Source organism: Phalangium opilio, unplaced genomic scaffold (assembly GCF_054372755.1).
Source record: "Phalangium opilio isolate 3A_F unplaced genomic scaffold, DU_Popi_V2 ptg000217l_1, whole genome shotgun sequence".
In the NCBI taxonomy this organism is placed as follows: Eukaryota; Metazoa; Arthropoda; class Arachnida; order Opiliones; family Phalangiidae; genus Phalangium; species Phalangium opilio.
In genome coordinates this window covers 2497541-2519166 of record NW_028324218.1, presented here as the reverse complement: position 1 = coordinate 2519166, position 21626 = coordinate 2497541, and the positions used below count along the sequence as shown (strand labels likewise).

The 21626-nt window shown below is 34.2% G+C and overlaps 6 protein-coding genes across 7 annotated transcripts; 3 read left to right on the top strand and 3 right to left on the bottom strand.

Moving 5' to 3' along the window:
• Nucleotides 1-99: 99 nt before the first annotated feature.
• On the top strand, nt 100-2653 carry LOC149615617 (putative ATP-dependent DNA helicase HFM1). The gene is made up of 11 exons (XM_089857184.1): nt 100-257; nt 355-401; nt 468-621; nt 791-923; nt 1009-1110; nt 1743-1888; nt 1980-2027; nt 2101-2147; nt 2215-2348; nt 2427-2474; nt 2559-2653. The coding sequence occupies exons 1-11, from the start codon at nt 132-134 to the stop codon at nt 2651-2653; spliced, it is 1080 nt and encodes a 359-aa protein (XP_089713310.1). The 5' UTR covers nt 100-131.
• A 1912-nt stretch (nt 2654-4565) lies between these two features.
• On the top strand, nt 4566-5426 carry LOC149615616 (putative ATP-dependent DNA helicase HFM1). Its single transcript, XM_089857183.1, has 5 exons — nt 4566-4720; nt 4782-4885; nt 4968-5041; nt 5114-5162; nt 5233-5426. Exons 1-5 carry the CDS (start codon nt 4611-4613, stop codon nt 5424-5426), a joined length of 531 nt encoding a protein of 176 aa, XP_089713309.1. The 5' UTR covers nt 4566-4610.
• An 835-nt stretch (nt 5427-6261) lies between these two features.
• mRpS23 (mitochondrial ribosomal protein S23) lies at nt 6262-8337 on the bottom strand. Of its 2 annotated transcripts, none has more exons than XM_089857490.1 (5): nt 8119-8336; nt 7833-8060; nt 7687-7764; nt 6450-6573; nt 6262-6368 (listed from the first exon to the last, which is right to left on the bottom strand). In XM_089857490.1, the coding sequence occupies exons 2-5, from the start codon at nt 7964-7966 to the stop codon at nt 6297-6299; spliced, it is 408 nt and encodes a 135-aa protein (XP_089713616.1). In that variant the 5' UTR covers nt 7967-8060; nt 8119-8336; the 3' UTR covers nt 6262-6296. The 2 variants fall into 2 exon arrangements, with proteins under 2 accessions (XP_089713616.1, XP_089713615.1); XM_089857489.1 differs by having other exon boundaries at nt 6263-6368; nt 7833-7994; nt 8146-8337.
• A 146-nt stretch (nt 8338-8483) lies between these two features.
• Nucleotides 8484-13189, bottom strand: LOC149615614 (uncharacterized). The gene is made up of 5 exons (XM_089857488.1): nt 12828-13189; nt 12374-12736; nt 12018-12300; nt 8724-11961; nt 8484-8662 (listed from the first exon to the last, which is right to left on the bottom strand). Exons 1-5 carry the CDS (start codon nt 12917-12919, stop codon nt 8622-8624), a joined length of 4017 nt encoding a protein of 1338 aa, XP_089713614.1. The 5' UTR covers nt 12920-13189; the 3' UTR covers nt 8484-8621.
• Nucleotides 13190-13561: 372 nt separating this feature from the next.
• mRpL18 (mitochondrial ribosomal protein L18) lies at nt 13562-14423 on the top strand. Its single transcript, XM_089857597.1, has 3 exons — nt 13562-13697; nt 13845-13992; nt 14069-14423. Exons 1-3 carry the CDS (start codon nt 13637-13639, stop codon nt 14382-14384), a joined length of 525 nt encoding a protein of 174 aa, XP_089713723.1. The 5' UTR covers nt 13562-13636; the 3' UTR covers nt 14385-14423.
• Nucleotides 14424-14454: 31 nt separating this feature from the next.
• LOC149615612 (piwi-like protein Siwi) lies at nt 14455-20812 on the bottom strand. Its single transcript, XM_089857589.1, has 12 exons — nt 20701-20812; nt 20242-20618; nt 19952-20175; nt 19767-19891; nt 19624-19704; nt 18579-18885; nt 18247-18498; nt 17481-17773; nt 17269-17417; nt 16456-16912; nt 16114-16387; nt 14455-15390 (listed from the first exon to the last, which is right to left on the bottom strand). Exons 2-12 carry the CDS (start codon nt 20603-20605, stop codon nt 15274-15276), a joined length of 2643 nt encoding a protein of 880 aa, XP_089713715.1. The 5' UTR covers nt 20606-20618; nt 20701-20812; the 3' UTR covers nt 14455-15273.
• Between the last annotated feature and the right edge of the window lie 814 nt (nt 20813-21626).

The following is a 21626-nucleotide window of genomic DNA, read 5'->3' as shown; positions in this document are numbered from 1 at the left end:
TACAGCTACTAGGAATCATTGGGAGATATTGGGGACGCAATGATTCCTAGTAGCTGTATGTATTCCTGGCTTTAATTAATTAAACTCGCTATTAGATCCACCTACTTAATGACGCAACGCGAGGAGCAACAATGGAGGTTGTATTAACAAGAATGAAAACAGTTCATTACAACTTGACGAAAAATAAATTAAAGGGCAACCAAAACGCCTCAGTTCGCTTTGTGGCTGTATCGGCCACAATACCAAACGCCGAAGATGTAAGTTAACATTTCAGTTTACCTTTAAACCCAATTTTAAAGGGAGGGTGACAGAAAACAAAATCCATTTTTTTTATTTATAATAAATAATCTTTAGATCGCGGAATGGTTAGGTTCAAAAGACTTACCTGGAGTTAGCTTCAAGTATGGGATAAAAAGGGGTTTAAATTAATGTTAATTAAATTAATTATGTCATTAATTAATGCTTAGAATGGATGACTCGTTACGTCCAGTGATTTTAAATCGAGTAGTTTTAGGTTACCATAAAAAAACGGAAGATTCCGAATTCAAATTTGATTTAAGTTTGAGTTACAAATTACAAAACGTAATTGAAAAATACTCCGAATATAAACCAACCATCGTGGTAATTAAATACTTAATAGATTAAAGCATAAGTTTATAAGCGATATGTTAATTAAACAAACTTATGGAAGGAACATACATATCTTATAAACTTATGATTAAAAACTTAATCCCAGGGTTCCAGGGTATCTAACTAATATGGTTAACTTTTTAAACTATATTCTATATAGTTTTGTTCAACTAGAAAAAGCGTAGTTCAAACTGCGTCAATTTTAGGTGAAAAAACGTCATACGTCGCTAATGCGACACATAAACAGAAATTAGCGCAAGTTGCAAATACTCTGAGGGATAATAAGCTAAGAGGTAATTAATTACGTATTTATGATGATGTATTTCATATTGGGGGTAATTACCCTTTAGGTGGGTGGTGATTAATTTTATTTTATAGAAATGCTTTTGAGAGGAATTGGTTTTCATCATGCTGGTTTGGACATGAATGACCGTAAGAAAATCGAAGAGATTTTTCTTCAAGGGGAGCTAATGGTTTTAGGTAAGTACTAATTTTTGACCTCTCACGTGGAAATAAATAGTACCATGAGAAAGAGCATATAAGGTATAGTAATCGCACCAAGTTTCGTGAAAATCGGCCTTGAATTATTTAGGATAAAATTGAACATTAAAATTCCCGACCCTTTTTATTAAAATTGGTCATAACTTTTGAACACGACCTCATAGATTAAAATTAAAGATAGGGCTAGAGAGATTACATTCCGTAGAGTAATCGCACCAAGTTTCATGAAAATCGGCCTTTAATTATTAGGATAAAAGTGAACATTAAAATTACCGACGCTTTTTATTCAAATTGGTCATAACTTTTGAACACGACCTCATAGATTAAAATTAAAGACACCATTAGAAAGATGACACTCCGTAGAGTAATCGTACCAAGTTTCATGAAAATCGGCCTTTAATTATTAGGATAAAATTGAACATTAAAATTCCCGACCCTTCTCGTTCATATTGGTCATAACTTTTGAACACGACCTCATAGATTAAAATTAAAGATAGCCTCAGAAAGATTATATTCCGTAGAGTAATTGCACCAAGTTTCATAAACCTATCATAATTAGTTTTGACAAAAATCCAATCCAACTTAAGTGAAATATTTAAAATTAATTTCAGTTTCGACCAGTACTTTAGCTATGGGGGTAAATTTCCCTGCCCATTTAGTGGTCATTAAATCTACAATGCAATACAACGCGGGGGCCTACCAGGAATATTCCGAAACCCAAATCTTACAAATGATTGGTCGAGCCGGAAGACCGCAAGTTAGTCCTAATTAGCACATATATTAATTAAAGAACTAATTAATCTGCAATGCAATTAAATCCCCCCAATAAAATAATAATTATTTAACAGTTTGATACCACAGCCACAGCTGTCATAATGACGGAAGCTAACAAAAAGGTCCTAATTAAATTAGCCTAATTATAAAAAATTAAATATAATTAATTAAAATAATTAAACTTCGTTATCGCAGCCAAAATACCAGGAGTTGGTTAATGGCACCCAATTAGTCGAAAGCAGGTACATAATTAGTTTAATAATTACCCTGGGGGGATTAATTATACTTAATTATAATTAATTTAAATAGCCTTCACAAGAACTTAATTGAGCATTTAAACGCCGAAATTGTCCTTCAAACTATAACTGATCTTGAAGTTGCTTTGGAATGGATTAAGGCGACATTTCTTTATATTAGAGTCATGAAAAACCCCCAATATTACGGTAATTAATTTAAATTAAAATAAATTTAATTAATATATATTTTATTATAACTATAAATTAAATAATATCACTTAAAAGGAATTTCCGAAGGATTAAATAGCGCGCAAATTGACCAAAAACTCACGGGTAAATTTGGCCTATTTTTAATTATAATTAATTATTATAAACTAATTAATTAATAACTAACTAATTAATTAATAATAATTAAAGATTTATGCGGGAAGGATTTAAACGCCTTAGCTAGCATTAACTTAATTAAAATGGATGAAAATCTTTACGATTTAAAACCCCTTGGTAATAAATAATTAGTAGGCCTATATCATAAGTTTATAAGTGATATGTTCCTTCCATAAGTTTGTTTAATTAATATCTGGTCATGACAAACTGAAAGGCTTGTAATGAATTTGAAGTGAGTGAGTGAGTGAGGTAGGTCATAGATTCGAGGAGGTGAAGCAAGGGAGGGTCCTGGTGAGTGAGGTGGCGCTGCTGTCAAAGGGGGCTTAGTAATGCGGACTAAAATAGGACCTAGATGGAATAGGTCCTAGCTGCAAAATTAATTAACCACCACCGAGTGTACTTAGGACTTCAATTGACTCGCTCCCCCTCGTTCTCCTTCTCGAACTAGTTATCTCGAGCTGCTCTAAGTCTCTCAGAGGTAATTACGAACTTGTATAGGTAGTGCATATTATACTTATGGATGGAACATATCACTTATAAACTTATGATGGTATTACAAACTAATTAGAGGGCTTTATTAATTACTTATGGTTAATGGTAGCGGGTGGAAGGCTTATGGCGCGTTATTGCGTTACTTATGACACGATGAAAAAATTCCACGAAATTGGAAATTCCGAGAATTTACAGGAATTGTTAACAATTCTTTCGAATTGTAATGAATTTTTGGATGTTCAATTAAGAATTAATGAACGCAAAATATTGAATACTTTAAACAAGGACAGACACAGTCAAACAATAAGGTAATTAAAAATTTGGCCGGCTATAATTACCCTCTGTATTTAAACTGATAAAGATATGAACAAGAAGCGATATCTAGTTTATTAGGGAGAAGGTATAAGATGCCTAAGTATTCGCGCGCGCCATAGTCCCCCTTTCAAAATACAAGGGGGGACGTAAAAGGAGGGGGCCCCGGGTTATTTCACCTCCTCTCCTCAGTCGGAAAATATGACTGTAATTTTCGTACTCATTCGCGTCGCCGCGCTGACGTGCACGAGTTTTCAAGAACCAATCAGATGCTGCTGGGGGTTGTAATTTAGAGGAGGCGGGGATTAACTCCGAACACGTCTACGTAACGTTTGGACTGGAGATAAAGCTGCTAGAAATGTGGATGAATAAATTTATACCTTCTCCCTAATAAACGATAGATATCACTTCTTGCTATTAATAAATTAAAATAAATTAGGTTTCCAATGACGGGTAGAATTAAATCCCCCGATATGAAAATAAACTGGTAAATTAACTAATAATTTAAATACCTACGATTAATTTTAAATACTTAAATTAAATTTAATTGTATTTAATTTAATTGTATTTAATTTAATTTAAGCCTAATTCAAGCCGCATTCGGTTGCCTACCAATAAGCGAGTTTAGTTAAACACAAGATACAAGTCGTATTTTAAGAGTGGGTCAACGCGTTAGTAAATGTAAATTAAACCTAATTAATTAATTACTTAATTAGTTCCCTTAATTATAATTAAGTTTTATTATTTTCTTTTGGCAAAGGCTTATCGGAATATATTCAAATCGAACCCAAAGGTTGGAAAGTTTTAGCAAACGCCGTAATTTTGTCAAAATGTTTCAAATCAAAATTATGGGAAAATTCCCAACACGTGTCCAAACAAATTGACAAAATTGGACCGGCTTTGTCCAATTTGTTAGTCCAAGCTGGACTAACGTCTTTTCAAAAGATTTTGGAAACCGAATCGCGCCAAATTGAAGTGGTAATGACCTATTTAACCCTAACCCTAACCAAATTTCAATTACCTTAGCTTAATTTAAACCTAATTAATTTTAATTTTTTACAATTAGTACGTGGGTAGACACCCTCCATTCGGATCTTATTTAAAAGAATCCATTCAAAATTTGCCAAAATACAACGTCAAAGTTGAACAAGTAACTAAAATCTAATCTAACTAACCCTAATTTTAGCAGCAGTACCAAAAGCAGCCAAGGCTTAGCTAATAACCGTTTTACAGGACATAAAATACAGTTCCACAACATGTGGATTGTGTTTAACCGTCGAAATGACTAATTTGGAGCTAATTAGGGATAAATGTACGGCCCCAACTGGTCACAGTATGATTTTAATCGTTGGGGATTGCGATAACAACGTGGTTTTAAAACATCGTGTAACGTAAGTAAGCCTCGGTCATACTAAGCCTTTGTAAATTTGAACTTTGAACTTTAAACTTTAGTGACGCGATTATGTTCAAAAATGGGCATTGGGTTAAAAAAATTGAGGTTCAACGGGCTAAAAACGGGGATGAATTAAATATCCAGTTAATTAGCGAGATTTACGGTAAATTTTAATTAAATTTAATTAATTTGGTTAGGCTTAAGGACGGTAATTTGATAATTATTATTATTATTTTTGGTTTTAGTCGGTTTGGATATAAATACCCGATTTATTCCATTTTATTTTGGTGCAATTAGAGTTCCGGCACCCTTAACTACGGTTGTATTAATTAAAATAATTATAATTAACTTTAATTATAATTAAATTAAATTTAACACTTCCCACCCATAGAATTTCGCTTCAATTAGGGACAATTACTCTACACCCAAACAAACACTAAGTAGATTAACGCAATTAAATAAAATCACTTATTAAATTAATTAAAATTAAAATTAAATAAATTAAAATAGCTCCTAAGCCTTGCAACCATCGATGCCTCGATAAAATAAAATGCCGCCATGTTTGTTGTAAAATGGGATCATCACAAACAATTTCCCAACCTACTCAACCGGGCAACAACGCGAGAGTCAATGAATTTAAAGCCCAAACTAAAAATTTGCCGCCATTACTGAGTAAAACCGTTACCCAACAATCCGAGGTATAACCGAACAGACACACATACAGACTATAACAATTTCATAACCTCCCAAATACTAAACACAACAGAAACAACAAGAACACGAAAAATGGCGGCAAAATTTACGCGAACAATTTCAATATACACCGAGATCTAAACGTCCATTGGACGAAAATGGCGGGAGCGGGGATCACGAAAACAGCGCTAAGCCTAACTTACCCCAAAGTAGGCTTAACAATAACAACAAAGAAAACAAAATGGCGGATTTCTCAGTAGCAACTAACCGAAATAACAGCGGCAAAAAAATCAAACCCAATTTTGATTTGTAACTAACAGTCTTAATAATAAATTATTAAGTAAGTTAATTAGGGTTTAAATTAATGTTAATTAACTTAAAAGGGACGATTCTGATGATGAGGAAATGGGTATTGAGGAGTTACTAATTACCAAAGAAGTAATTGACTGTATGAATGATGACAGTTTCTTTGAAGAAGAATTAAAAGAGTTGGAACAATTACAACCCAAAGTGGAACCTCCCCAATACGTAAATTAATTAATTAATCAATCATATTTAAATTAAATAATTAAATAACTAATTAAAGAAAATGGTTAGGTAAGCGGCGGCGCCTCAAACTACGCGAGTAATTTTAATTACACCGAAGCGTCGTCTGCTCAAAACTACTCTAAGCCTAAAATAACAGAACCGTCTTGGTGCAAAAACGTTAATTACGATATGTTCACCAAATATGACCCCAATTACAACCTCAAAGAGGAATGCAAAGTAATTATTGACTATTACAATGAAATGAAGGCGCAATTTGAGGAAGAAATGGAATAAAAGACAATATTCTTAAAACTACTTAATATATTTTAATTAATATATAATTTAATTAATTTCTAATCTTTAAGAATATCGGAAACCGATATTTTTGTATTTAATCTTTCTATTGGTTTATCAATTTCACTTTTCTGGAATTAAATTCCATATCGTTAACCCTTTGTATTGTATTTAACCCGCAGTTATAAAATATTAAAATGTTTAACACTCACCAATTGGTCGTCTTTATTATCAGGATGTGTTAAAAGTCCCTCGTTTCTTAGAATGTCTTCTGTTGCTTTAAAAAGATCGCCTTCTATTCCCTTACCTTGTAATTCTTGGTATTTTTCAATGAATCTGGGTTGTTTTTAAGTATTTATTGGGTTATTGTTAAGCCTTGGTTAGTTTTAGGCCTATTTTTTTGTGAATATAATAATAATAATTAAAGCTTTATTGGATATCCCTGTTCAGTCGAAACTGGTTTACAAAGGGGTCCATTAGTTAAATTAATTGTTAAACATTAAAAATATACTGTTTTACTTCTCTCTTAAACTCATTAATGTTAGCTATATTTTTTATATCACATGGTAAGTTATTCCAAGATTGGATTCCCCTGTTTTTTAGACTTTTCAAGTTGGTTGTCGTTAATTTTGATGGCAGAACAAAGGTTTTAAGATTTATGCGGGTATTATAGTTATGATCGACTAAATGAAACATATCAAGGATATACTTTGGCATTTGATTATTATAGATTTTATACATTAGTACTAATAGCTGATATTCATATTCTTGAGATAGGGTCATCCAATTTAGGTTTTTAAGAGCCTCTGTGGCTCTTGGGTTGTTATTAAATATTTATTAGGTTATTGTTAAGCCTTGGTTAGTTTTAGGCCTATTTTTCAAAGAATCTAGGTTTTTATTAAATATTTATTAGGTTATTGTTAAGCCTTGGTTAGTTTTAGGCCAATTTTTGAATGAATATGGGTTGTTACTAATTATTTATTAGGTTATTGTTAAGCCTTGGTTAGTTTTAGGCCTATTTTTGTATGAATATGGGTCGTTACTAAATATTTATTAGGTTATTGTTAAGCCTTGATTAGTTTTACGCCTATTTTTCAATCAGTCTGTGTTGTTACTAAATATTTATTAGGTTATTGTTAAGCCTTGGTTAGTTTTACGCCTATTGTTTAAGGAATCTGGTTCAATTATTATTAAATATTTATTAGGTTAGGCCATTTACTAAGCCTTGGTAAGTTTAAGGCCTATTTTTAGGCTTAAGCCGCTTAACAATAGCAGAAACTAGAAAGTTAAGAATTTTAGGCCTAACACTTTGACTAGTTGGTAGTTTGGTACTAATTTTGGTTTTGCCTGAATTTAGATTTGGTTATTAACTAAGCCTTGGTAAGTTTTAGGCCTATTTTATTTTAGGCTTAACACTAGAAAGTAAAGAATATTAGGTTTAATTCTTACCTTTGACTTGTAGGTACCGACTTTGGGTTCAGCATATCCACTAATCCAAAAACATTGCCGTATTTTTTGTAATAACGCCTAAATTATAGCATTATTGTAATTCCAATATAGGCTTATAATCTATTAAAAAAATGTCTTTAACTAACGCTCTTATAACATCCTCTTGATATAAAATTGGATTAATTTCTTTAAATTCAACTGGTCTTGAGTAAGAGGGTTCGTATTTAGGTGGAAATGCTTTGTAAACGTCGTACCATATTGGTTTATCATCCTCTTTCATGGCCCCTGACCTTAGCAAACCGGTAACTCTAAAAATTCATAATTACCGCGCAAATTCCCATTAAGCCTTGGTCAACATGTGAGGCGGGCTAATGCTTCCCGGGGTCGGGGAAGCATTAGCCCGCCTCAGAACAGTTTGAACACTGGGGAAGCCTTCCCCAGTGTTCAAACTGTTCTTACCTTTTAAAAATGGTTCCGAGTTTCTCCAGCCGACTTCCAGCCATACTTTATACAATAATTAATCAAATTTCGTAAAAATATAACTGATTTTAATTAATAATTAACACTTTAGTGACCAAAGTCAACAACAACCGGAATCAAAAATCAGACAACCTTAAGCAGACGCCAGAAGAATTAGGAGGAAAAAGGCTGTTCATAAGTAAAAACTGGGTCTATGTCTCGCACCATGTTTCAATTCCTCCGTTTTCATTGGCTGTTCAACTTCAAACCCCGGGAATTTAAAGTTAATAACGAGAAAATTAAATATTTTGTAAACACGTTAAATAACTATGAATATCTTTCGATAAAGATGATTTTAATCAGAAAATAATCATTTATTTTAACAATTTCATATATTTTTCGTGATCAAGGTGGATTTATTCCAAAAACAATTTGCTGATTTGTAGACGTCATTAAATTCAATGCATTAAAATGATTCAAACTTTAGGCGTTCTTATCCTTTGACGCAGATTATAAGCTGAAAACATAAACATGTATTAAGTTCACTGGAAAAATAAAATAACTAATTAATATCTTACGAGTTGAAGTAGGCCTAATTACCGCCTCTTCTTTGTGACCTTCCACCTTGTTTCCCGCATCATCCTCGGAAGTTGTACTTAAAAAACTTTGTTTAAGACTATCCTTGGCTCTAGATGATGGTCTTCGTGTCCTTGCCTGTTTGGCTGGAGTTACACGCGATTTCAAAACCTTCCCGCGTCCGATCTCAGGCATAAGTTTCTTGAAATACGTTTGTCTGATTAACGTTTGAGTTGCTTGATCTTTGGGTCCATTATCGCTTGATTCCGAAGTTTCAAGATGTATCTTGGAAATCGGCGTTAAATTCACTTTAAGAGATCGTTTAACGGTTTTCTTCAGTTGCTTCGGTTTGAATCTTTTGGGACATGGTTTAACGTACACGCTTGCAGTTTTCTTCGTTGACGTGGACGTATCTGCAGTTTCGTTAACCGTTGGTAAATTATCATCGGAAACTGAGGAGGGCCCACTATCAGTGTCTTCGTTCACAGAAGCATCGTTAGCCGCGTTGGTATCCAAGGTTTCATTGAAATCCTTATCTCTATTTCTGGCATCGGGTATAGGTAAGGTACTGGTAGATGAATACGACTCGTCAGAATCTACAAATGAATGTCGTCTCTTCAATGGTGTTTTATTGCTTGAAGCGTCATTCTCTGGTAAGATACTATCATCCGAAAGGTCACTATCGTCAACTGCATTTATTAGATTGCGTTTCTTTAAAGAGAAGGCATTGCCCGATACAGGAGTACTGGATATTTCATCTCGGGCAACAATTGGTGTCGAACACGAAATATTATTTACTTCAAGGACGTTTGAAGGTCGTTGTTGTTCAATACTTTCATTGGTTAAAGAAGTTTCGTCACGTCTTTTCAATTCCTCGATCGTTTCTGAAGACTTAACAGTTTTGTTATCCTCTTCGTCATCAGATACGTCACTCGACGTTGGTGTTTGAAAAACATCAGATTCAATATCTGATTCATGGTTTTCCTTTTCGTTGGTCACGTCGCCGCGACTTGTTACAACCTTTGAACCAAAGCCAATATAAGGTATTGGTGGCTCTATATTTTCTCCGGGAGATGATAGGAGATCCCTCATATCATCTTTGGGAACATTCTTGGGCGAAGTCAAAACGGAATTACTCTCAGTTGGCAGTTCAATTTGAACAGTTGTTGTTGTAGAAGAAACATTTTTAGACCGAGTAATCATAGGTGATTTGGTTGAATCTGAAAGTTTCAAGTTGACAGAAGACGAATTCACGACGTCAGATTGAATTTCAGACGGATTATTTTTGTCCGGTGATGATTCGCATGAACGGAACACTATGTTTACGTCATTGCTGTCAACACACTTTGTCACGAGTGCCGGTTCCTTATGGTTACTGTCGTTACTCTCTTCGCTCGTTGATAAATGCAATTTACTTTCATTTTCCTTACTGATGTTTCCACTTGGGTTTTCCTCCGATTCTTGATCACTACTTATAATTTCTGTTTCCGCAACTTCCGGTGTTAATCTTGATATGTTTAACGATGTCTTTGAGTTACTATCCATTCTTAGTCTACCCGAAAGTGGCAACTCATCATCCGATGTCTGACACTTATCAAAATACTCCGTAATCACGCAGATGGTATCATCTACATTGGCTGAAAGATTGAACGCAATCGGTCCTTCCATGGATTTGACGCTGGTTTGTGATGACGTGAAATTATTTACGTAATTTTCTTCAGAAGGTTGGGAAATGGTAGTTGACAATTGGACTTCCGTAAGATGGCTATCGTCGCTTGGTACATTTACAGAAATTTGCGGAGTTTCTTGGGTACTATTAGATTCCTCAACATGATCAGTTTCAGTTGCAATTACCGTCGTATCATCAAGATGCGAGTTTCCTTCTTCAAGTTCCTTCGATAAAGTCGCGACTGGAACTAGTTTTTCCGCTTCATTACTTTCATTTTCGTCTATCTTACGTTGGTTTTGCTTCAATGGTGACTGTTTTTCCGGACTAACCGCCAATTGCAAATCATTTACACTAACTCGCGGACTGCCCTCGTCTTCACTAAGCTCACTTACGTTGAAAACATCACTGACATTTGAACTATCGAACGTTAAATCCTCAGTATGTACGGATGCATTCAATAAATCTTTCTCTGTAGGTGATTTTGAATTATCGTTTTCTTGAACAATTTCCCGGACCCGAACTTCTTCATGTTCAAGAACTACATCTGTGTTTAGGCCTACACTATTACCATTGGAAATGTTCAAAGTTCTACAACAATATTCATCCACATCTTTTTCCGATAAAGTTTTATTTGTAGGCCTAGATGTTTCGTCAATATCATTATTACAGATAGTGTTTGACGAAGGAACTTCTTCAAATTCAACTTCAGCTGCGTTTGCCGACTTATCTTTGTTGTATTCAGTGTTTTCAATTGGATCTACTTCAATTTCGTGAACAGAGTGCAATTGCTTATTTGCAGCAATTTTAGGAACATCTGACTGACGTTTCTTTTTCTTTTTACGTTTCTTCGTGGATTCTACCTCCAAATTTTCTTCAGTAACATTATCTCGACTAACTACAAGTGGTTCCTCAGTATGTGTCAATGATTGTTGTTCATCCCGGGAAGTCAAACCTACGTCACTTGTTTCTAGGCCTACACTATTACTTCGTTTCTTTTTCTTAGTAACTGGTTCTGAATTCGCGACATCACCATTATTCAAATCATTAACTGAAATCAAAGTATCTTTAGGAACACGTTTTGACTTTCGTTTCTTTGATTTGTGTTCATGTTCACCGTTTGGTGACGCGTTTATTGTTGAAGAAGTATCATTAAATTTCTCCCCCCTTTGTGACAAAACATCAATATTTATTTCGGTAGAAGTACAATTGTTTATTTCGGAAGTTGAAGTGTTTAATTCGGAAGTTGAAGGAACAATGTCTACAACATTAAACTGCACCCCTTTCCTCTTTTTGGTCGAATTTTTACTCCGTAACTTTGATAATTCAGCTTTATTCTTATCATTTATCAATGATATCTCGTCATCACTGTCAATTTCGACAATTTCTGTTGGAAGTGGAGTTTGGTAAACGCTTTTATCGCAATTACTCGTTGTAATTTCGTCTAAAGCAGTTTCTAATTGACATTGAGCTTCTAATTTGGGTGAAGCTCGAGAAGCTAAGTCAGTTTCTTCAACTGACTTCGTATTTAATTGTTTATCATCTTCATTATCATCAGACATAAATGACAAAATCTAGAAGATGAAACTAATAAATTACAGTAACTTTTAATAAATAATGGTTAAGTTACCATTAGTAATTTATTCCATGTTTCTTTCGGTAGTTTTTGAAGCAAAAATGAATCAACAATATCTTTTGTCGTAAAATCCTTCGCTAATTTTGGAAGATTGTCTATATTTCTCTTTTTTAACCATTTAGAGAAACGTTTAGGTGGTTTTATGGATAATAGATAATTCTCAGCTTCGCAACGTGATTCTTTATCTAAAGATCGACGCCATACACGTACAGCCGCGATTAATTTCATGTATTCTTTAGGTGTCGTAACATTGTTCGGTGCCCAGATAAAAAATCGTCTAATATAATTAATAAATTTAAAACAAAAATTACCTACACTAATTTTCTTTGAAAGACGTTTCAACTCCCTACCTGAGTATTTTAGCTGCTAGTTCAGACTTCTTTTTAAAGAATTTAGTTTGTAGAATAACATCCCATATTCGAAATGGGTATTGTGATAAAAAGTGTAATGTTCTTGAAACAATCAAGTTCGATGTTTCTTCAGTTAAATTTGATTTTTTTCGTGCGATAATCATTTGTAGATCATTAACGTATGATAAAAGGGCCGCTATTATATGACTAATATTTGGCACGATTGTAGCTTGACTATCATCATGGTAATGTTGAATTCGATTATAAATTGAGTACAACAAATGGTACAATATATTTGATAAACGTTGCGATTTTTTAACTTTTTCTTCGGAAACTACTATATTGACAGTTTCAAAGGATTCCCTAACGTTTAAATACGTTTAATATAATTAACTATCGTACGATAATTACACGGATTTATAGAGATTGTAGTAAAAACTAAAAAGGTACTTACTTTTGTACATACAATGCAACTTTACGTAAGTCTTCCAAATTTGTGCTGTCATCCAAAAGCCTAACACTCTCATCATACCATGGGTATTGCATGGTTACATTCAAATTAATTCCCTTACCACTTATTAACTAATGACAATTATGTCTTAATTTCTTTCTTAACAGAATTAATTATGGTTATTCATTACGCAATACAATATTCAATACAAGACTTAAACCAAAGTCATTGAATACAAATTACAACAGAGACCGCATTAATATACGCGTAAAACTTATATTCATTCAACTTTTTTTAAAGTTTAATTAAAATTCAGGCATGGCAAGACAGTAGACACACACCTTGACACCTAGTCCCGGACACACACACGTGTTGAACTCTACTTGAACCCACTGAAATGGCGCCAAATTCCGACCCCAAAAAAACCCGCGCAATGTGAACGCCCCACCGACTCGTGGAAACAATTAAGATTTTTCTTTTATTTTTAAATAGCTAGGTCTAAAATTATAATCGTACTTAAAGCTTGAGATCTAATTTTAAATATTAAATTTAATATAATTTCGATATGGTATCTTAGTAGTGTTAACGTTTAAACATTTTCACGGCTTTTTTTCAATTGTTTGAAAGTATCTATAGCTATAGCGCGAACAGCCTGCGTCCGCGAGTCGCGTGATCCAGGGGGCTATGAGTTGACGTACAGACGGCGCTCCGCAATTAACTAATTGGTTGTCGTCTGCTAGAAGTTTGAGGAGACAAATCTTTGTTTAATTTTAAATATTTTAACTTTGAACGTTTAGTAACTATTTATAAACATGTTAAACAAATATTTGTACAATTCCAGACAAATATTTCCCGGAATAACTTATATAAATGGTAAAAATCTTAGCTATTTCATAATCACTTAGTCCCTCCCAAGAGTCCCAACCCAGAAAATACCATGAAATCCTTTGAAATTCAAATAAAATTAAAATAAAACCGGTTTTTTTAAAGATAAGCCTTAATAACTATAACTTTCCTTAGGTTTAAGGCACGTTTCAGGCCCAGGAAATAATTTTAAGGTCAAAGAAACGCTAGAAAACAGGAATCCACGTAACTTACAACTAATGCTACTTGAAAGAAAACCCAAAGGTTTTCAATTAGACCAGCCTTCCAGGGAATATTGGTATAAGTAAGTACTTAATCCGATAGCAGCGGTACCATAAATTACCCCCCAATTAATTTCAAATTAATTAAAAAAAAAATAGACTTAACTTTGAAATCACCTCAAGAAACATCCATAGTGAAATAATCCACAACACTGGTACCAAAGTGGTTACTGCAAACTCTAGTGAATGGGCAATTAATAAACATCTACGTAGCAATAAAAGTTTAGATTCTGTTCAAAATATCGCGAGGGTATTGGCCAAACGTTGTTTAGAAACAGGAATATATTTTGTGCATTTTGAAACCCCCAATGAAAAAAGTCCTAAACTTAAACTTTTCCTTAAAGTTTTACAAGAAGAAGGCTTAAAAATTGGGGAATTAGGCGAAATTAAGCCTAAAACGCGAACAACTTTGTAAAAAAAAAAAATAAAAAAAAAAAAATAGACGAAAATCTGTAAATTATTATTATTATTAATAAAATATAAAATAGTTCAAAAAATGCAATTATTATTATTAATTTCATTTAACAAGTACAAAAATAACCGTACTTTTCATGGAATATAAAATTTAGTAGCTACCGGTATTTCAAATTTCATTATTTTAACAATTAATGCCGTTTAACATGGATTAATTTTATTGGAGTGAAAACGAAAGTTCCTTAAGAAATGCATTAAACAACTATATGTCTCCTGTAATACTGCTCCATGGTGGTAGACTGCTAGAGTCCAAAGTAGGCTTAAGAATATTGGTTGTTTTTCATATTAGGCCAAAGTAGGCTTAAGAATATTGGTCGTTTTTCATATTAGGCCAAAGTAGGCTTAAGAATATAGGCCTATTTTGATATCGGAACAAAGTAGGCTTAAGAATATAGGCCAATTTTGATATCGGAACAAAGTAGGCTTAAGAATATATTCATATTTTGATAATAGACCAAAGTAGGCTTAAGAATATATTCTTATTTTCATAATAGACCAAAGTAGGCTTAAGAATATATTCTTATTTTCATAATAGACCAAAGTAGGCTTAAGAATATATTCTTATTTTGATAATAGACCAAAATAGGCTTAAGAATATAAACCTATTAACATTGGAATAAAAATTAGTGATTGGCCAATGGAAACCGGCATAAGAAATAGACTTTCATAATAAAACCGAACCTCTAATCACCTTGAGAATCTTACTCTTCCCTGATTTTTTGTTGATAGTTAAAATATATGAGAATTAATGTTAAATTTAAATGCTAATTAAATGTCATGCTAAATGCTATGAATTCGTGATAATGATGTGGAAACGATTACCGGATGTTTCACAGGAAGTACAACTTGTCGTTCAAATAATCAGCGGGTGGATTATGAAGAGATTGTCCAACAAGGAATGCTAATTTATGAGCGTATTGGCAAGGGGCAGGAACTCTAATAGTGCCCTGGAGTTGAAAACAAAAAAGACAAAAGATTTAGGCTTAGGAATAGGCCGTTTTTGATATTAGACCAAATTAGGCTTAACAATATCGGCCGTTTTTCATATTAGAGCAAAGTAGGCTTAAGAATATCGGCCGTTTTTCATATTAGACCAAAGTAGGCTTAAGAATATCGGCCGTTTTTCATATTAGAGCAAAGTAGGCTTAAGAATATCGGCCGTTTTTCATATTAGACCAAAGTAGGCTTAAGAATATCGGCCGTTTTTCATATTAGAGCAAAGTAGGCTTAAGAATATCGGCCGTTTTTCATATTAGACCAAAGTAGGCTTAAGAATATCGGCCGTTTTTCATATTAGAGCAAAGTAGGCTTAAGAATATCGGCCGTTTTTCATATTAGAGCAAAGTAGGCTTAACAATATAGGCCTATTTTGATATTAGACCAAAGTAGGCTTAAGAATATCGGCCGTTTTTCATATTAGACCAAAGTAGGCTTAAGAGTAGCGGCCGTTTTTCATATTAGACCAAAGTAGGCTTAAGAATATAGATCGCCCTATTTTGATAAAGACCAAGGTAGGCTTAAGAATATAGGCTTATTTTGATAATAGGCCAAAGTAGGCTTAAGTATATAGATCGCCCTATTTTGATAAAGACCAAGGTAGGCTTAAGAATATAGGCTTATTTTGATAATAGGCCAAAGTAGGCTTAAGTGATTTGCGAAAATAATCTTACCTGCCAATTGTAGTACATGTGGCACAACTTATATGATACTCTTTGAATATAATCAGGTTTTGTTCCACTTGTATCTTCAATAACATTGAACTGAGTAGGTGACACTGTTCCTTGACGTACACTCTGGGATATAAGGAAGAAATCGTATCGTTCTGGTCGTGTTATAACAGAATCTACAACAGTTCCAGGACGAGGATTGGCCATTTGTTGATTTTGTGGCGCGAAGAAGCGAGTACTGATTCGTTTGTTAACGACAATGAAAACTAACCGAGGCCTAAAATCAAGTTAAAATTAATTTTAAATAGGCCTAAAAAAGGTGGAGGAAATTTTTCAATTACTTACTTAACATCAGGACGCAATGTATGAAAAGCTCGATAAATTTGAGAGATTTCGTGATCCTTAACTACTTGTAATTGTCCATCGGAAACTCCGTCACGATAAAACAACAACAATTCTGGAAGATCCTTGTTGATTTCGAAGAATTTTTTAAGTAAAGACACGAAGTTTGTGTAGAGTTGATCAGATAATTCCTCGCGTTGTCGATGGAACGATGTTCTGGAGCTCCAAACAGTGCAGTCCTTATTCATTGTAGCTACTAAAGCTCCGGCTGAACGCCCACGTTGGGCTGAGTCATGGTAAGTATCAAATCCGGCGATCATAAACTTGACCTTGAAGGGAATTTCAATTTTCCAAGGTGACCCGCCTAATTTGCAATTGATTTGAATGGCTATTTTTGTAGCGACAGACTTCAACATCCCTTTTTTCTGAAGGGTTCTCGAAACTACTACTTGAGATGGAACTGAAAACACAAACAATAAATACCCCCTGTTAGGCTTAACTGACCTAAAACTCAGAGTTAGGCTTAACTGATCTAAAACTCAGAGTTAGGCTTAACTGACCTAAAAACTGGAGTTAGGCTTAACTGACCTAAAAACTACGAGTTAGGCTTAACTGATCTAAAAAGTAAAAACTACGAGTTAGGCTTAACTGATCTAAAAACTACGAGTTAGGCTTAACTGACCTAAAAACTAGAGTTAGGCTTAACTGACCTAAAACTCAGAATTAGGCTTAACTGATCTAAAACCTAGAGTTAGGCTTAACTGACCTAAAACCTAGAGTTAGGCTTAACAGACCTAAAAAACAAAAGTATCTTACTTGGATGTTCAATACAGCAAGATTTTTTGATGGCATCATATCGATCTTTGTTATTGTTAGGGACAATAACGACTACTAAATGCTTGCCCTTTTGTTTTGCCATTTTACACGCATTAACAAAAGAAGTTACTCGTTGGTCAACAGTAACGCTAAAATCGAAGCAAGAATTTAATATAATTTCTTTAAACACTTATTATAAGTTAAGAACTTACTATTCTGGAGGGGCCACTTGCATATGCATAGGACCGCAAACGGTCATAAACATTTGACATAACTCTTGGGCAGCACCTCGATCTCTGTCAGTGGAAATAACGACAAAGCTCTCCATATTTTTTGGTGTGAACAATTTTCGGTCACGCATTTTATGAGTAAAGTCCCCATTTTCAAAAGGGACACCAGCTTCATTTGGTAATTGAATTATTTTCTCTCCCGGTAGCTCTCTCCCCTTAATTCTTAATAAATCATCTCCGTATTTTATTCCCCAATTAGCCAAATCGCTTTGAACCTTTTGAATAAATCAAAAGTAGGCTTAAGAACATCGGTCTATATTAATATTAGACCAAAGTAGGCTTAAGAATATTAGACCAAAATAGGCTTAAGAACATCGGCCTATATTAATATTAGACCAAAGTAGGCTTATATTAGACCAAAATAGGCTTAAGAGTATGGGCGTATATTAATATTAGACCAAAGTAGGCTTAAGATTATCGGCCTATATTAATATTAGACCAAAGTAGGCTTAAGAACATCGGTCTATATTAATATTAGACCAAAGTAGGCTTAAGAATATTAGACCAAAATAGGCTTAAGATTATCGGCGTATATTAATATTACACCATAGTACTATTAGACCAAAGTAGGCTTAAGATTATCGGCCCATATTAATATTAGACCAAAGTAGGCTTAAGAATATTGACGACGAAAGTAGGCTTAAGAATATAGGCCTATTTTAATAAAAAGAGACAGAACCAAGTATACCTTTTCATGGGACGCCATTCTTCGTATAAAGTTTCGAACTTGCGCGACTCTAGATGAAGGATCTGGTCTCGTTGTTTGGGCCAATTCCTTCATCAATTGAAAGTTTTGTCGCATACTATCAGTCAAACCCGTCATTACACACAATTCGGGGATCAAATAAACCGAATCCCGTTGACCCGCTCTTATATCTTTATCTTTAGGTTTACAAACTATTAGAGGTTGTTGCAAATCGCGAATTTCTAGGTTATATTGCTGAAAATATTAAAAAAAGGGGGTTAAAAAATAACAATAAAAACTACACTTAGTGACATAACGATGTTTCATTATCATACCCTTCTGTAATAATCAACATATGTCGTTTCACCAGTTCGGGAACTCGTGAATGTATCTCTTGGTGACTTATTAAAGTCAAAATCGTCCAAGGAATAAGTCTTATTATTATAAGCGGTCATAACTATGACCCCAACGAGTTCCCTTAAACAAATATCTCGATAATTCTCTGGATTTCTCACGTAAATCTCCTGCATTTGGTCCCTAACAGTATCCAAACGCAAAACTTTGTGGATGTTATCCACAACCATCAAAAGGCTTTCTTCGTGCATCCTGATGGCTGTTTCAAAGCCGGGCCAAATTTCGAGCCTAAAACATTTTTAGCTAATTAATTAACTACGCTTAGCGTGAGCTTAACTGATCTAAAACCCAAGAGTTAGGCTTAACTGACCTAAAACCCAGAGTTAGGCTTAACTGACATAAAACCCAGAGTTAGGCTTAACTGACATAAAACCCCGAGTTAGGCTTAACTGACCTAAAACCCAGAGTTAGGCTTAACTGACCTAAAACCCAGAGTTAGGCTTAACTGACCTAAAACCCAGAGTTAGGCTTAACTGACCTAAAACCCCGAGTTAGGCTTAACTGACCTAAAACCCCGAGTTAGGCTTAACTGACCTAAAACCCCGAGTTAGGCTTAACTGACCTAAAACCCCGAGTTAGGCTTAACTGACCTAAAACCCCGAGTTAGGCTTAACTGACCTAAAACCCAGAGTTAGGCTTAACTGACCTAAAACCCAGAGTTAGGCTTAACTGACCTAAAACCCCGAGTTAGGCTTAACTGACCTAAAACCCAGAGCTAGGCTTAACTGACCTAAAACCCAGAGTTAGGCTTAACTGACCTAAAACCCAGAGTTAGGCTTAACTGACCTAAAACCCCGAGTTAGGCTTAACTGACCTAAAACCCAGAGCTAGGCTTAACTGACCTAAAACCCAGAGTTAGGCTTAACTGACCTAAAACCTAAGAGTTAGGCTTAACTGAAAAGCAAGAGTTAGTCTTAAATGACCTAAAAACCTGCTTAAAATTAATTTAATTAATAATATCATTACTTGAAATTAGGGCACTGAACTGAGCCCCCTTTATCATAACAAAAACGTCCCAATGAAACAAAGTTCATATGAAGGAAATTCCTAAAAATAATTAATTAGGTTTAATTCCATAGCTAATTAAGATTAATTATTACTAATCTTACTTTCTCTGCTGCGTGTTCATAAGTCTCAATACTTCAGGATGATTTCCATTCAATTCTCCCGTTAGTTTTAATGTAATTTCTACATCAGTATCATCAGTTCTACGTTTGACCCATAGGACAGTAGTCTATAATTAAAATTTAACGTTAATTAAAATTAATTTGGAGTTTAAATTAGGTTTACTTACATCATTGGCCAAACGAGTTGTAGTTTTTAAATCTTCCATGCCATCAAAAACGAAACTACGTCCAATAGAGTCCAAATGATCAAAGAGCATGGCTCTACGCATACGAGGTGACTCAACAGATGGTTTGAATTCAACTCGGTACTGATAAAATATGAAATCAGTACCACGAGCTGATTCTACTTTGATGTAATTTGTCAGAAGTTGCACTTCTCTCCCAGCGGTACCTTAATAAAACCATACAGGACGCCAACGTTAACGTAAGTCCAGGAAAATTGGTTTTATTAATGTACCTCGTTTATCAGTACAATCAGTTGGTCTGAGATTCGCTTCAGCCATAGCGGCTGGTCGTACCCGCATTGCCCCACGACCAATAGATCGGTCTCCTAAAGACATTTGTTGCATTCCAGCTTCTAAGGACGCTTCGGCGGGTCGTACAGATTGCGGTCCTCCACCCCTGTGTAAAGCTCTCCCTGAACCTGATGTAATTAAGGGTTGTGCAGCCGCAACAACCGCTTGTGGAACGGGTACTTGTGCCATAACGGGGACATCAGTGGGTCTACGAGCTGGTTCGGCTGGAGGCTGACCTCTAGCACGACCTCTTGCCCTAGCTCGAGCGCGTCCCGGAACCGCCGCCGGTGGAGGATTGTTATCCATACTTAATGTAACTCTAAAAAATTAAAAAGAATTACAGCTTATAAGCTTCATGTAATAAATTAAATTAAAATCATATTTTATTTTAATAAACTTACGAAAATTATAAAACTTAAAAGTGATTTATTGGTGGTAACTGACGTGGTACTATCCCATGCGTCCCACGTTATAAATTACTTACAAAAAATGGCGGATGGATCTGGTCCGGTTTGAACAGTTTGGACTGGAGTACTAGACAAACTATAACTAGAATCTTAGACATATCTTATCGCCGGAAGCGATAAACTTTATTTGATTGGCTATAAAGTTAAAGTTGAAACATTGTATACAATAGCGAGATAAGATAAGTCAAAAGTTAAGTACTATTATTTATAGAAAAAATTATAGATATGGTCAGATTAAGCCTATTCCGAGTCTGTAATGTAAATATTATATTAAAATATTCTTTAAGATAATTATGCGCGGATATTGGCTACAATGTAGAAACTAAATAACTACTAATTAAGAGTATTAGTCTAATTAATTACAACTGTAGAATAATTAAATAATAAATATCTGTATCATGGTTAAGCTTAAGCCTAATCTGTAAATTATTTTAGTTAACATTCATAATTCCGAGCGGATATTGTCTACAAAGTATAGAAACTAATTAACTAATTAGAGTAAAAGAATAATTAGTCTCAGCAGAATGATGGATACGGTTAAGCCTATTCTGTAATGTAAATTATATTAAATTATTAAGATTTTGTTCCGAATTTCATAATTTCGCGCGGACAGGCTACGAACTAATTATCTACTAATTAGAATAAAAGTCGAATTAATTAATTACAGCTGTTGAATGACCGAATAATAGATTTCATTAAGCCTATTCTATTCTGTGATTTAAACTATATATTATATTAAAACATACAATATTAGCTAAGCCTTTGTCATTAACCCATAAAAATTATAAACAGTTTAACTATTCGCTAAGCCTTTGTCATTAACTCACGCGGATATTAGGCCTAATTTTTAATTTATCAAT